The sequence below is a fragment of the Equus caballus genome, chromosome 18 (genome assembly GCF_041296265.1).
Source record: "Equus caballus isolate H_3958 breed thoroughbred chromosome 18, TB-T2T, whole genome shotgun sequence".
Taxonomy (NCBI): domain Eukaryota; kingdom Metazoa; phylum Chordata; class Mammalia; order Perissodactyla; family Equidae; genus Equus; species Equus caballus.
The window spans coordinates 80,582,811-80,599,629 of NC_091701.1; the positions used below are offsets into that span (position 1 = coordinate 80,582,811).

The 16,819-nt window shown below is 40.1% G+C and overlaps 1 protein-coding gene across 13 annotated transcripts in view; it reads left to right on the forward strand.

The window, feature by feature from the left end:
- The window catches only part of PARD3B (par-3 family cell polarity regulator beta), a 921,213-nt gene that overhangs the window by 724,671 nt on the left and 179,723 nt on the right, over positions 1-16,819 (forward strand). For all 13 annotated transcript variants that reach the window (XM_023622589.2, XM_005601746.4, XM_070242147.1 and 10 more), the window contains one exon: positions 15,988-16,104. In XM_023622589.2, coding sequence (XP_023478357.2) covers positions 15,988-16,104 — 117 coding nt within the window. The remainder of the gene's footprint in view (positions 1-15,987; positions 16,105-16,819) is intronic.

A 16,819-nucleotide genomic window follows, 5' to 3' on the forward strand; every position in this document is an offset into this window, starting at 1 on the left:
TTAGTCTGAGAGATCTTCGTTCAGCGTCAGGAAGCATTCACAAGACTATAAAATCCTTTAAAAAAAGGATTGAACCTATTTTTTCTGGCTCTCCAGCACCTAGCACAGGGCCTGATATATATGGGTGTTTGATAAATACTTCCTGAATGAATTCAATATTTATAGGTTACTGATGCGACTTTTTAATCTATTAATATAAGAAATCTGATTAGCTTATGTTGTTTGTGAAACATAATTTATAGTCATGCGTCACTTAACGACAGGGACACGTTCTAAGAAATGCATCTTCAGGCAATTTTGTCCTTGTATGAACATCTTAGGGTGGGCTCTGGTGTAATCCTATCCTTCACAGAGCGGTGGCCCACAGCTCCAGTCCACTGTAGTCTCTCTTTTCAGTAAATAACGGTCCCCTTGAAAGGCAGCACCTGCCTGTGTGGGTCTGTCAGTTCTGACTCCTCTGGTTCAACATTAGTTGAGGGCTGAGCAAGAAGGCATCAGTCAATGAAAGCTCAATGAATTAAACTTATTTAAGGTCACTACAGTCATTAAAATGCATATATACATATGTAGATATAAATACATAGGTACTTAGATGTTCCAGCATTTGCAAACTGGGATCCTGCAGGGTGAATTTGACTCACAAATACCTTATGTTTCGTTATTTAAAAAAAAAAGAAAATGAGCCAACATTTAAAAATCAAGATAGTTCACAAAGATTGACTAAATTTGCGAACTTATTTTTTCATATTTTTGAGGCTGGTAGAAATCACCAGCTCATGTTGAAAACTTTCCGTGTAAATCTTGAATGTTTGCTTGTATTTAAGTTTCACCAAAGACTTCCTTATTCTCTAAAAGTTCTGTTTAAGATGCTAGGTTTGCATTTCTGTGGGGTTGCAAAATCTTGAACCATATTGTTCTTCACCTGTGAAAATGTTGCTGTTTACACATACGTGTTCAACAAAACTGGCATGGAGCGGTTTTTCCAGGAGAAGTGATGGATTTATGCTGCTCTGTCCACACATTCTTGGAAAATGCCCTTTTGATCACTGGCACATATTTGTAGGACCGTTTGCCTTGAGGGTAGAGCCTGCGGTTATGGAATAGGTCCAAGTTAGCTGGTCCACACAGGGGAGCCAACCCATGACCTTGACCCCATTACCACAGTGTTCTAACCAATTGAGCTAAATAATTGAGTAATTGTTTCTTAGCCACCTGATCAAATCAGCTGGCATATGTTAAAAGTCTGTCTGTTGACAAGGGTGAGGATGTCAGTGAACAAGGGAGCTTAAGATAGTGGGAAAGTTGTCAAGTCCTCGCGTTGGTTGGCATGTCATATTTGGCCAAGTAGTCACTAAATTAGACTTTGTCATTACAGCTAATTGCATTTCAGGGCAACTGGAACTAAAAAAAACTGAACTTTTTTTGAGTAGGTTTCCTTTTTAAGATTCAGAATTTCTGGTGAATAATTAATGACATGTACAAACAATTGGGGAACATAGCAGTATGGAAAGAACTTTGTACAGAACTGAGGGCTGCAAGTCCCTATTTGGTCCCAACTACCAGTATGGCCTTAGAAAGTCACTTGACTTTCTGAGCTCTCAGTGGATCTGGATAAATATGATCTCAAAGATCCTTCCAGCCCTCAGACACTTTCTGTAACTCTACAGTTGTTGAACCAATAAGAACATCTTGCATGCAAATCTCTTTATAACTAAAAATGCAAATGGAATATTTTTCACAGAAAGATAATTAAATAATATTTCAAAATCATATATTGAACAAACTTACTTTTGAAATATACTGGTGTTTGCATAAAATCAATAGGTAATATACATATTTTACACAGAAATCCAATGTAAATCCAATAAATAAATAAATACATAAACCATGGTTTTATATATTACATGATCAGTTCTTAATGGCATTTTATATTTCAAAGCACTTATGAATCACCTTGGAAATTTTGCCTTCTTATCAAATAATCATTATTTTAGTTGCAACATATTAATGAACTGCTTTGGGGTTATTATTCATTAATCTCTTGATTTGAGGTCTATCACTGTGGCCCTTTTAGAACTACCTCTCCTCCTCTAACATGCTAAATTTAGATGAAACCTGCTAAACTCAAGCTTTCCTTACCAAACTGTACATTTTTCTAGTTCTTTCTTTTCCTTCTTACTAATGCACTGAAATATTACTTTTATAGAACCGAGATAATGGTTGGATTTGCTGTTCTTTTATCCAAATGGATTCTTCCATCACTGGGTTGACTGGATTAGAGTCACAGCGCTCAGTAGGATGGGTCCTAGAGAGCGTTAGGGTTGGTGTAAGATGAATAGCAACAGCTTAGTCACACTCGAAATAATATATTGGCTTGAGTTTCCAAATAACCTTCCAAAATGAAAAACACAAATACTGTGGGTTTCTACAGAATCAAATATGACTGTAGTGTTTGTAAAAAGGATTAGTTATTGGAAGTCGCTTCAATATTAGGTGGTGAAGTTTAGAATGCTAAGCCTGGGGAGACCAGAAATCTTAAATCCAAAACCAAATACAGGTTGCAGATGTGCTGGGTGATGACCGCCAACCCAGCCATCATCCGGGTGATGCTGCTGGTGGACCCTGTGCCAGCCGCCTGAAGCCACTTGGAAACATAGGCTGCCAGTGCACGGTGGCAGGTTATGAGACACCTCTGTCATCTGAATAAATGCATAGCTAGGCAAAAGTAAAGTTTGCAATATCATTCCTTTTATGTGATGTGATCCAAAATTGGTCTAATATTTAAAAATAGCCCCAGAAATAAGGAAACACCCTCAGGCTAATTCACTTGGTTGAACCATCTACATTTTTTTTTTAAGTATGCTCACCAAGAAACTCCATCTGGAATGTTCTACTCAGAGGCTCAGAGCTCTGATTTATTATTTAATTACATACTTTATAGGATTGTGCATTTAGTTACATATACACAAAATTCCCAGCATTGGTTTTGTTTATTTTTCTGCAAGAACAATGGCAGCCATTTTGAACTGTAGAATAGTGTTAGGAATCTGCAGGAATTGTTCATCTGTGGTGTTGAAGAAAGGAAAAATTAGCCACTGGTACAGGAAAGGGAGGAACAAGAAAAGAAACTTACGTAGCAGAACAGTAGTTTCACAGTCTAGTGGACAAGCAAATAAGAGCCTGATACTTTGGACAGACTGTAAATCAATTTCTGATTTCTTTGGTCAAATTGTAAATCATCACTGTGCTAAGCTACTATACATTTCCAGGTCAAAGGATACTTTTATGACTGTGTGTTACTAGTAATAGCTCTTTCTGAATTACAGGTGATTAGAAAACCGTGTCAGAAATCGAGTTGTTGTTATTTAATCCTGGATATATTTTCTTTAGTGATGTTGTATTGCTGGAGAATAAGATTATAGCCATTTTTATAAAACTATACTAAAATATCAAAGGAAGGCTATTCCAATGAAAAAGATTGCTGTCCTTTGTCCAGGCCCCTCTCGACAAAGGAAAGCATTGTTGATGGCTCCATGGCCCTTGAGTGGCTGTCACTTAGGCAGAGCTCCTTCCATACAAGGTGATCGGCGACCTGGAGGATGCCTACAGTATTCGTTGTGCCGTTCAATGAATAGACAGCAATTCTACTTAAAACAATAAATCACTCCTCATTTTGTTGTTGGCACCCCTGTCTTATTCATGGGCCACAAATTTTTAAATTCAAGAGAAGCTAAGGAAAGGGAGTTTCTATCCTTTTAAAAAATGAGAGGAGACCCTTGCAGGCAGCATAGGTTTGAAAAATTTCATGAAACTTGTGCCTTTTTGGCCCTAGAAGAGTCCGTGTCTTACATATACTTTCACTGGAGACGTTCAGGATAGATATATTTTTTTCCTCTCGTCCTATTCATAGTTGAGAAACAATTCAGTTTTCTGAATTATTTCTATTCTGAATTGTCCCTATTCTTAAGGGACTTGTAGAATAAAAAGGGGTATTTGCTAACTTTACTCTAAATCTAACATAAAAATATTGAAATCTGATCCTTTGCCTTATAAACTAAGTTAGGGCTCAGATTTTTAAAATTACCTCTTTTTCCAAAAGAACACCTCCATGACAGAGTACGAAGGAGGTGTTATGATTTGGAATTCTGTTAAGGACAGGACGAACTGATGACAAAGATGAGTAGTCTAGAGGACCCAGCAACCACCTCACACATATCTTCATTTGAAACCTAAGATTAAAGAGGCCATAATTCCTGAAACTCTGAAATTAAAGGTCTAAGTATGAGATAGACATCATGCTTTTTATAGATGACATCTTGCAGATTAATCATCTTTAATGACGGCTTTGGGTTTAAATTTCATTCTAGAATTTGGCCTGGTGTTTTTAAACAGGGTGTTTGTACAACATAAAAGAACTCCTCATCATGAGATAGAGACCTAAGGTGACTCGGTGCCCCCTGGCCCTTGGATAGCCAGGTGTTCATTGCCTTTACTCGGTGAGTAACTGTCTGTCCCCTCTTTGATCTTGCTGTGGCTGTAGACAACCAGTGCTATGACGAGCTCGTAGCTGTCGCACCTAAATTAAGTTAGTGTGGTGATTTGTGTGTTCACAGGGAAGTATCTTCCAGCTTGGGGAGTTTGTGGGGGGATAACATTCTGGGTTACGAGGGACGGCTGGGTCCTTCTTCTAGGATAGAGACTATGAAGGAAGGAGACAGTCGGGTATTCTCTGAAATCTGGACCTTACCCTTAATTCAGCTCAACAATAGCTGTTGAATTTTTGCTCTGTAGCAGGTACTAAGAATGAGAGGAGAGACCATATTTGACTAATTTACTTATATCCTTAGCATCTCCTAGAGCATCTGACCCCAAATAGGTGCTCAGCAAGTGTTGTGTGGATCACATGTGAGAAACCACAGGAACGTATACAGACCCAGCCCAGCCCTGGAGGAGCGCACACTTAAGCAACGGTTAAAATGGTGCCCTTCCCCAGAAACAGCAGCTGACGTCAGCACTAGTCCTCATTTCCGGACTCCCTCCCTGCGTCCACTCCCGTCCCATCTTGACTGAAGATAAATAAGCCCACCCAAGTTTGTTTTGTTTAATAAAAGTGTTTTGCACATCAAAAAAAAAGCCCATTAAATATGAATTCTAGTGAATTGACATGACAGAAATCAACCTCTGACAATTCTCCCTTATTCAAAATTGTTTTTTCTTCTATAGAAAAAGAAGGGGGAAAAAGCCCAAAGTTAAGAGAGCTTCCACCGTTTAAGAAGAGTTTCAAACTTAGTATCACTTATTAGGAATCAAATAATAACTCTTTTCTATTGTTTAAGGCTCTCTTCCCAGCTCTATCGTGCATTAATTATTTTCCTTCTTTTGTATTTGTACAATAAATGCTTGACAAAAAAAGCCACATAATTTAAGATTTTTATGGCACAATGGAAGTCTCCCACCCCCAGGAAAAAATTCAGTGATGTTCTCATTGTCTTTTCAGGGGTATATTATATATTAACAAGAAAAAGAAGAATATAAAAGAAAAGCTGTAGTTATTACTCTATGTGACATGTGGAAGGTTTCGAATATATAGAACATAAAAGACTATTACATGAGCTGTGGAGGGTTAATGCTGTGTGTTCTTAATTTTAAATTTTAGATAAATATGATTTCAGCTTTGATCCTACATGGACTAATTCTTTTGTCACCCAACTAATTAATTCAGTATGCTACAGAAAAGATGCTAATTTGGGCATCAAAGAAGTGATAATTTTTTTTGTTTAATCAGTTATAAAGATAAGTTTTACTCCCATTAGACTGGGGATGGAGCTCAATCATTTTACTCTTGTTTAGTGCAGATGAATTCCAGAGAAAATGTGCCCTGTTTCTCTTAACTTCTGAAGATGGAGCATTTACTCGCAGGAATCCCTTTAAAATGGTCCTTTGCATAGTCACTTTACAAAAAAAAACCAATCCGTCATTTCTTGATATTGTCCTTTTGTTCTTTACATGTAACAAGCTAGGATCCATCATCTGTTCTTTCTGATGATGGATTTTATAGAAATTACACGAAAGTTAATTTGTGCTACTGGAGTATAAATTGTATTTGACATTTTATTTAGAGACTAGAGATGAGGCCTCCAGTTTCCACAGAAATTTTAGTCGGCCCTCCCTGGATTCAATTTCGTTGACATGAGTCAGTGTTTCCCTTCCCAGGCCCCAGCTGCCAGTGAGCGAAGCTCAGAGCCGTTTCCTGTGGGGCATTTCCTTCTGCAGGATGGATCTGCGGTCAGGATGGAGCGAGCCCTGCAGGTCGAGCAGACGACGGTCACAGGGGTCGGGGAACCTCCCACAGGTGGTAGAGAAAGCTTAGGCACGCGGTGTGATTTTGTCTCAGAACACTCTTTCCTTTCCTAGTTTTTGAGTTTCTGGGGCAAAGGAGGTAGAGAAAAGGGAAGGAAAGAGGAAGAAGGAGATGCCGTGGACGCACAGATGAGCAGGAACGGCTGACCGTTGTCCGAACTCTGCGTTCCAACCATGCGGTCTGTTCGAATCAAAATTCAGGTTTCGTGTCCAGGCCGTCAGCTGTGTCCTCACACTCAAGCAGCCTCACAGGCACTCAAAGATCCACTTAAAAGTAACCAAATAAAAGGGAAAAAGCTACACTTTCTGCCGCTTTGAAATAAGTAAACATTTAATAAAAGGAAAAGCCTTTCTAATTGTTAAGAAAACACAAAAATGCAAAAATAATTCTTTAATGCTCCTCTTAAATCTATTTCCCAGAAATCATAAGCACTTAGTCTGAATCGCTAGGCTCTTGCCTACAGTGTCTGAAGCCAGTGAGGGTGCATGAAAGCAATTAATCAAAGTTCACTGTGCTCCTGAGGAGTGTTCTTCTGGAAAGCAGAGGCAGAGAAGAACTTAAAACCCAGTGTGGTAGTGACAGTTAATAAGCTGTTTATAGTCCCTGTGTGGATCTGAAAATCATACCTTATTAGTATCTTTATCTTTCTTGCTCACTCATTCACGCTTATTTTCATTTAATTTTAATTTCTGGCTTCTTTTTTCATATTTTTTCCTCTTTTTCCTAACAGACTGATGCTTTAATCATCTCGGAGTAGAGTTTTCACTTGCTACAGAAATGCTCAGCAAAAGTGGCTCAGAAATCCCTCAGCTGACTCTTACAAGGCCATCTTCCGGGGCACTTTAGGCTTGTTTGTTTCTCTTTAGGACGAAGGGTGATGGGTGTTGTGCATTTTGCTTGCCTCTGCTTTCTGGACCCTCTAGAATTATTTTTAATGTCTTTGGTGTCTCCAAACCTGTTGTGTTTCCTAGCTCCTCAGGCTAGGAAAGCAAATTAGCTCAAGGTTTCCCAGCAGCTGAGCTGAGCCAGTTGCTGCTTAAGATGCTAGCAGCAGATGTTTTATCCACTTAGGCAGAAATCTTAGAATGTCATAGGACCTCCCTGCTTTTCAATCCTAAAAACAAACATCAACATATTTGAGATCTGAAGATTCTCTGCTTTGCAGTGAAGAGTTGCCATGACCACCGATTTAGGACTCCCACCCTGGGAAGGAGCAACAAGCAGAGGGAAGCTGAAGGTGGGTGGGAGGGCCTCCAGGGGAGCCGTGGATGGAGACATCAGGGGGATGAAGCGTGTGTGGTTCTCTTAGAGCTTGTCTTCATCTTGGAAACGGTAAACATACCCCAAATAAATGTCTAACCCATGTACCAGAAATTAAAATTTTAATTAGAAATGTTATTTTTAGGGTTTCAACTACTTGACCCAGTTAGAGTTAACAAGAAAGATTTTTAATATGGAGTTTTTTCAGTTACTAAAGCATCACCCCACTCAGTTTCTGCTTGTGAACACATCCTATAAAGCCAGCCCTCTCTCCTCCTGCATGCCACGGAGTGTGCTTACAGAGTCTAAAATATGACCCTTCCGTCACGGAAAGCACCCTGAGTTGTTTTTTGTTTGTTTGCTTTTCTTTGTTTTTCTGTGTGTGTGTGAGGAAGATTTGCCCTGCGCTAACATCTGTTGCCAATCCTCCTCTCTTGTTTTGTTTGAGGAAGATGAGCCCTGAGCAAAGATCTATGCCCCATCTTCCTCCACTTTGCATGTGGCATGCCTCCACAGCATGGCTGACGAGCAGAGGAGGTCCACACGCAGGATCCGAACCTGCGAACTCGGGCTGCCAAAGCGGAGGCGTAGAGCTTTAACCACTCGCCACAGGGCTGGCCCCCACACTGAGTTTTACAGCATTCCACTCCTTCCTGAAAAGTCACATGTATTAGCTGTGGCATTCATACCCACTGTGGAAGGCTAAAAATAAAATCAGAATTTTTTTAATCAATTAATTTACAACAAACACAAATCTGTTCATTATTCTAATTTAGTAATATTAACATAAAACTAGACAATGCCTTAAGTACCAAAAAAAGGGAGAAAAACTCTCTAATTGGTCCATTTTCACTGAATTTTTATCAGATTCATTAACTGTCAAGTACAATGGAAACACCTGAGGTAAACAAGTAAAGACCTTTGTGACGTACATTTTAGAGAGGAGCAACAGCTGAAGTGCACAAAACCATATAAGGTTACAATACGTGGAAGTTAATTTCATCAGCATATGCATATGCTAATTCAGAACCCAATTTAGAATACATCAGACAACAGAAAGCTCTTATGGGCGAATTTTAGAATACACTATGGAAATGTAGTCAGAGGTCTGTGAATTTCTCTGCCCCATATTTTGCTTGAGCTGTTTCAAACTGTATAATTTATAAAATGATAAGAAAATATCATGTATTGTTTATAAGTCAGCTAGTTACAGGGAGGATGAACCATTATCCAAGTCTAGAAACTATTATGACTGAGAGGTTTGTGCATTTTCACATCTGACATCATTTTGTAGGTTTCTAAGTTTAACATTAGCGATGTCTGGATCTTGTAGTCTTTTCCAAATGCATCACTGACACCCAAAGATACTTCCTGACTGTGGAAGGAGAGAGACCTGCTTCAGACTTTCAGTTCTCCTTGGATCCATGGCTCACCACTAATCTGGAATAAGCGTCTGAACTTTTTCCTTGCCTGACTTTTTCGTCCTCAGGGGCCATTGCTCAGGATTGCTTTTAAACAGTGTGAGCACCCAGTGGAAGAAGAGTAGATGGTAACAGCTGCATAAACTGCCCAATGGGATCTAGGAGGAAAATTGTAGACAGACACTACTTCGCAGAATGAAGGAGTGAATTAAATGAGAGACTAGATGCAGAGAAAGCCTGAGATAGAGCGATAGCTATGGTGAATCTGGATCATTTGTCGAGATGTCTGGGATCTGGGAAGGATTTGAAAGTCATCATTATCTAGAAAACTCAAGGAAAGAGACAGAAACAAAGGGAAATATTTGCTGAGAAATTAGGTGATAACTACTAAGAATTATATTAAAATCCTTATTATATAGAAAACAGTAGGATGCGGGGGGCTTGTTGAGTTAGTTCAATTGAGGAGTTAGGTATTTACCTGACAACTGGTGGTCTTAAGGGTTCAGTTCCATGTGCGTAGTCCATGTGACGTGTAGTGGCTGCTCAGAGAATGACTGAATGGCGGAGTGAACCGTTAATGAGTCCTGCTTTCCTGGGATGGCTGTGAGGGCCTCCCCACCGAGGCAAAGTAGCAACATGAGTGAGGTCTGGTTTGGGTATTTTTCTATAACCTTGTTTGAGGTTCTCTTCCACTTTGTGTGTTCTCTCTCCTTTCATTTTTAAATTTATACCAAGAAATCTCATTTTATGGGTAGTAACCATTTCTCTTACACATGTTGCATCATATTAGCTGATAAATTAATTACTTGGGAACTCCTCCACTTCCACTTTATTAACTCTATAAACAAACTAGTTTCCTCTCCCAGCTGCTGCTTCGTCTCCTCCATCTACCTAAGGCCAGGCTCTCCAGAGGAGCTGCATCTCTCTGTCCTCTTCCCTTAGCAAGAACTTGGTTTTCCTGTACAGCATTATTCACAATAGCCAAATGTGGACGCAGCCAAATGCCTATTGGCAGGTTAATAGAGAAACAAATATGAATATGCATACAACGGAATATTATTCAGCCTTTAAAAAGAAGGAAATTATGATTCATGCTACAACATAGATGAACCTTGAAGACGTTAGGCCAAGTGAAATAAGCCAGACACCAAAGGACAAATATGGTATGGTTCCACTTATATGAAGTGCCTAGAGGAGTCAGATTCATAGAGGCAGGAAGTAGAATAGTAGTTACTGGGGGCTGGGGGAGGGGGACGTGGGGAGTTACTGTTTAGTAGGGACAGAATTTTAGTTTGGGATGATGAGAATGTTCTAGAAATGGATAGTAGTTGATAGTTGCACAACAATGTGAATGTACTTAATGCCACTGAACCCTATACTCACAAATGATTAAACTGGTAAAATTCACCACACTAAAAGAGAAAATAACTTTATTCTCCTCTCTCCTCCATTTCCAACCTTTTACACGCTCTGGTGTTTCTTCCTGTCAGTAAACGGAAGTCCTCTGGTATTAAACAAATTGGAAACCTCCTTCCTCAACATCCCACCCCACCTCCAGGACCACCTTATCAGCCAAACTTCTTGAAATGGTTGTACACACACACACACGCACACACACTTACCTGCCATTCACTCTTGACATCACTCCCACCTGGCTTCTGCTCGCCCCACTCCACTGAACCTTGCCAAGGGGACGAATGGCTTCATATTGCCAAATCTAATGAAACTTCTCAGTCCTCACCTCCCTGGACATCTCAACAGCACCCCCATCTGTTGACCACGTCCTCCCCGCTTGCAACACTCTTCTCTGGGGCGTCTTGTGCCACACTCTCCCACTTTTCTGTCTGTCTCTCTGGCTGTTCTTTTTCTGTCTGTTTTGTACATGCACACGCACCCACCCCTCTATGCAACCTTTAGATGTTACAATTCCTCGGGATGTTGTCCTGGTCCTCGGCCCATGCACCTGCACTTCCCAAAGGCATCCTAAAATAGCCATGTTTCAAAGTGAACTTGTGATGCCTCTCCACTGACCCACCATGTCCAAATCACTGTCTTCTCTTCTCAGTGGCCACCAGTCATCCGAGCCACCATCTTTCACCCACCCTCCTGGCAAAGTGCCCATCAGCTTTGCCGCTTTTTCCGGCTGCTTTTTACTTCAGCAACGAGGATGGTTTTATATTAACACGTACAGCACATTGTATCACCTCACTTAAAATGACTTGGTTACTCCTCTGTTTCTCCTCTACCAATTCTTTAAATCATATCTAACTTTTCTGTTCCTTGAATGACAAAGAAATGACCTACCCTCTCTCTTACACCAAACTATCAGCTTCTCTCAGACCTGCTCTGCGTGGTGTGTGCCCTCCTTTCCGTCCAAATCTTGTGCAAGTGGCTCCTCCACTCTCCTTCTTGACCTACTGGGCCTTCTTTCACTGCTTGGAACGCACCTGCCTTTCCCATCTCCTGTCCTCGGCATGTGCTCTTTCCTCCACCCACGAGGCTTGGCTCCTGCCTCCCACCCTTACAGTCTCAGTTTCAATGTCATTTCTTCGTTGGTGGCTTCTTCAACCCATCAATTTCCTATTGTTGTCTCTCCTAACACCCTCCATAGCATTTTCACAACTTATGATTACATACTTGTTCTTCTTTGGTGACTATCTTCTCTATGAGAATGTAATTCCATGAGGGTGGTGTCTGGCTTTGTATCCCAATATATTATTAAGCTACACCAAGTGCTTACGGCCATGTCTGACACAGAATAGATGCCTAATAAGTATTTTTAAAACAAGTGCATGAATGAAAGAAGAAAGCAAGCGAGCCAGCTAATTCTCCGTGAAGCTGTTTCGTGTAACCTCTCTATACAAATGAACAGGGACAGGTGTTTTAAGCAAACTTATAATTCATGAAAATCTAAATTTACATAAAGAGAGTGTTGAAAGGTGATTTTTCCACTTTACAAAAAGATCCATCATAAGATTCTTTAAACAGGCGTCCCAGGTACATGGAAAGTAAGATTTTATTGATTAGAACCATATGTTTGCACAGAATTCCTCAGGAAAACATCCTTTATATAAAGCAAGGCTGACCTATAAGCAATTTCCTTAGGCACCTAGCCCAGAATGGCCGACTCTCAGGTTTCCTGGGTAATAGATAATGGGAGGCCTGGTATGCAGTGGATACTTGAGACCCTAGAGTGCAAAGCAGTAATTTCAGCCATTTGGGGTCTGTATGGCTTTTCTCACAAAAATAGCTAATGGGGAGATGGATCAGTGTATCTGGACCTCTCCTGCTCCTCTTTGTATGTCAGTGAAAGTGAGAATGGCTGTGAAATGCCCCCCAAAGAGGCCACTGTGGAAAGGAGAAGAAAGGCTTGGAAAATTCACCAAATTGATGCTTTTCTCTCAACCCCCTCCCCACCCACCCACCCACTATCACTGATAATTAAGTTGTCTGATTATAAAACGGGAAAAAAGACTTCAGTGTCTTAATAAATAAAATGCAATTAACTTCTCTGGGTCTCAATTTCCTCATCTTAACAATGTGGGAGTCCTTTTGAAGATTATTGTTTTATAATTTTGTTCTTGAACCTACCAAAACTTTACAAATAAGGTAATTTGTGACTGTTCTCTCTGTCTAATGAAATAAATTTCACAGCAATTTCTCTGCTTCTTATTGGAAACTTTAATAAATGAATATGAACTTTAAATCAAAACATTTGTAATATTTGTGGAATTGGTTAATTTGACTATTATTGATGGTTCTTGCTAAGAAGACGGTGCCTTGCAGAATTTACTTACAACTAACCTTTTCTTTATCAAACGTGTTCCACTGTGATGGGAGCACAGTCAGCAAGCTCTTCTGGAGCTGCCGGACACGGGGGGTGTTTTAGCGGCAGGAAGGAGAAACAATATATGGGTTGTGGTGATAAAGATCAAGGCAGACTTGGGTATAGGTTGGTTTCACTCTTCAAAAACAAGACTACTTTCATCTCAAAAAATCCAGCACCTCCAAATGTAGAAGAAAATATTTGGAACGTGGAAAAAAAACAAGCCTGATATCTATGGAGTTTTTGGCAACGTTTTTGCTTCATCAGCTTCCTGAAGCATTATTCTACCCTCACTCCTCACAATTTTTTTTCCCAAATATTCCTATAGTTGATGACATTTTGGGGGAAAATTATTTCTCTAAGTGATGTGCTAAGGTATTAACTTAAGGAATTTAGGGTAATCGTGTTGATCCCTAAGACTCTCCTGCATGGGTCTGAAAAGCTAAAGAGTGTGTTTGGGGAAACACACATGATTTAGACGTCTCCTGCTTTGTAGGGGAGAGAGAGATCTTGAATATATCAACAAATCTGAGTCGTATTTGAAACTGGATGTCTTTCTATTTTGTCAGGTCATTTCTTCAGTGAGATAGAGGAATAGATTCAAAAAGGGGGGCAGCAAAGAGAGAAAGAGACAAAAAAAAAAAAAGGAAAGAAAAGCTGGGGATGATGGAGTTAAAGCTGGTAAATAATAGATCAAAATCCCGAAACTGCCCTGGATACAGCAAAAGAATTGTAGTAGGAGCGGAGGCAGATGGAGAGACGGCAGTAGGGAGGGAGAAAGTTCGTGGAAGAGGATTTGCTAATTGAAATCATAAATTGAAAAATGTGCAGAAGAGTCAAGATGGAGAGAGGCTTCTGAGGAAAGCGGGATGCAGTCCAGACTCTGATAACAGAAATATGGATATTAGCAGTGACGTCTTCTACGTGTGAGTCTCAGAGCTGCCACTTGACTCACAGCCTCTGCTTTGGATTAAAACACAATCCAGAAAAAAACAAATATGTACCCATTTTTAGGAAATTCTGAAGAAGACAGGAGGTTCTTAGAAGTTTATAAGCGAGGTCCTCATGTGAGGAGATTCTGACTCACTGTGTTGGGAGGTTGGAGGAGAGGTGAGGGCTGTTGGGGGAGGGGGCAGTCTCCTCGAGCATATATAATTTTTAAAATGTCCCCAGGTTGGATAGATGGATGAATGGATGGATACATAGATACACAGATAGGATGAGCAAGTTAAGGATATGGATAAACACACACAGAGAAGTAAAATTTGCAGCTATTTAATAAGAAAAAAGGGATAAATGGTATTTCCATAGATTTGACAAGAATCTTTACCTTAACTGAAGAACAGGCATAACTGAATGACTTTTTTCCCAGTTATTAGCAGAGCATGAAGTCATTTTCTTATTTCCTGTGTGTTGATACCAAGAGCATGGGAGATTGCTTCTGAAGAAAATATCTATTGGGAAAAATGTCTGACTTTGTAAGAAAGTATCCAATAACAATTTAATTGCAGCTTTTTTTTCATTTCAAATGTGCAATTTTATTTTTCTAAAAGTGTCAAGGAAACACAATGTTCTCTGAAAGTGTCATAATTGCAGAAAACCCTCATGCACTCTTGGTAGGAATGCAAATTGATGCAGCCACTATGGAAACAATATGGAGGTTCCTCGAAGAATTTAAAATGACCCGGCAATCCCACTTCTGGGTATATTTCCAAGGGAGTTGAAATCAGGATGTCACAGAGATATCTGCACTCCTGTGGTCATTGCAGCATTACTCACGCTAGCCCAAATATGGAAACACCCTAAGTGTCCATCAACAGATGAATGGATAAAGGAGATGTCGGTGCGGGGGTGGGGTGGGGGGTGTTTATGCATGTATACACACACACACACATATGTACACAATGGAATATTATTCAGCCATGAGAAAAAAGAAATCCTGCCATTTGCAACAGCTTGGATGGACCTTGAGGGCATTATGCTAAGTGAGATAAGTGAGACAGAGAAAGACAAATACTGTATGATCTCACTTATATGTGGAATCTAAAACAGACAGAGTCAGAGAAACAGAGAGTAGAGTGGTGGTTACTGGGGGTTGGGGAATGGGAAAAATGGGGAGATATTGGTCAAATGGTACAAACTTCCAGTTATAAGATTAACAAGTTTGAGGACCTGATGTACAGCATGGTGATTATAGCTAATGATACTGTATCATATACCTGAATGTTGCTAAGAGAATATATCCTAAATGTTCTCACCACAAAAAAGAAATAGTAACTATGTAATGGGATGGAGATGGTAGCGAACACTATGGTGGTAATCATTTTGCAACTTATAAATGTATCAAATCAACATGCTGTACACCTTAAACCTGCACAATGTTACATGTCAATTATATCTCAATAAAGCTGCAGGAAAAAGAGTAACGTATCATAATTGCCCCTGTACTCAGTTAACCACAAATATGCCTTCACTGAGGAGTGCTGGAGTGCATTGACCTGGGCTGACTGAGGCAGCGGGGCTACAGGAGAGAGGGGATGTGGCATGAAGGAGAGTGCAGTGTAGAAGTGACCCAAGTTCCATCCCAGCCCTGCCTTGAGCTTATTGGGTGGTCTTGGTCAAGGCCCAAGGCCTCTCAGAGCCTTGGGTTCCTCATTTGTAAAATGAGAGTCTTGAACCAGGTGTCGGGTGGGGTCCCTTGCGGCACCATCACGATAGAATCCCATGTGTCTAGCCTTGATGTCAAGGCCATCTGGAGGCCTGCATAGGATGCGAGTGAGTTTCTAGTTATGTATTAATGATAACCTTTCCGTTCTATCATCTCCACTGAATTAATGGTGTGGAATTTTTATTCTTTAGTGACATGATTTTGTCCATGCTGCACAATCAACACCTGAGTGGAAAGAAGGCAGGAAGGGAGGAAAAGGAGGGGAATCCAGGAGCTGTATTATTTTTCTGCTTTCAATTTCTTATTTTACTTCTGTTTTATGCAAAATACTCTTGTATTACTTGGAATCAGGAATTACGGTTTAATGAGTTCATCTCATAAATATCTTAAATTTACCACAAAAAGAACATGATTATTGTTAAGAACTATCTTCTCCTTCATGTTTCACTAGATTTGGTAAGAAGAAAGAGGATAAGGGCGGGAAGGCTGAGCAGAAAAACCCTCCACAGCGCAAGCACGGTGGCCTGAGAGACGAGGAGCTGGACACAATGAGGGAGGAGCGTGCGAGGTGAGCGGGAGCCCTGGGGCCCGGCCGAGCTGAGCCAGGGGCTCTGTTTAATTTGGTTACTGAACCCTCCAACTGGGGAAATGTTATTTTAAGAAGCGTAGAGGTTGACTTATGTGAAAGGAAAGGTACCTGATATAAAAGGAACCTTCCTTTCTGGAGAATTTTTATTATATTTTGAGAAGAAATTTAACTTCATGTTTTTGTTTTAGCAGTCCTTATAATTCCAAAATATGCTACTCCTGGTTTTGACAATGTCGCTGCATATTTCCTTATGGTTTAAACAATGAGTCTTTTTTTTTTAAGTAAAAGGGTCATTTTGATATTGATGTTTAAAATGATCAAATTTCCATAGTCTGTTCCTAATTTTTGTCAAGCTGTTGTGTGCCTTCTTAATTTTATTCTGCTAAGTCCATTTGGGTACTGTAATGTGAGAAGCACATGTCCTTCATTTTTAAAAAGCCAGTGTCTTTTATTAGGCTATCAGCACGTTGCGGAGCACGTCGCCCGTCTGTTAAAGGGCCGGTTTCACTTACTGAAATGATGATGGTTTGCAAGGGCTGGATTCTCCTGTTTGAGGAGCTTAATGTTCCGTTTGGACAAGAGGTGCTTCACATCTCTTTGATGTTAACTCTGGCACTTATCCCAAGTAGATGTGTAAATGTCTGATTTTGAAACATGTAATTGAATATTCATATTTCTGCTGGAAATCCTTCGC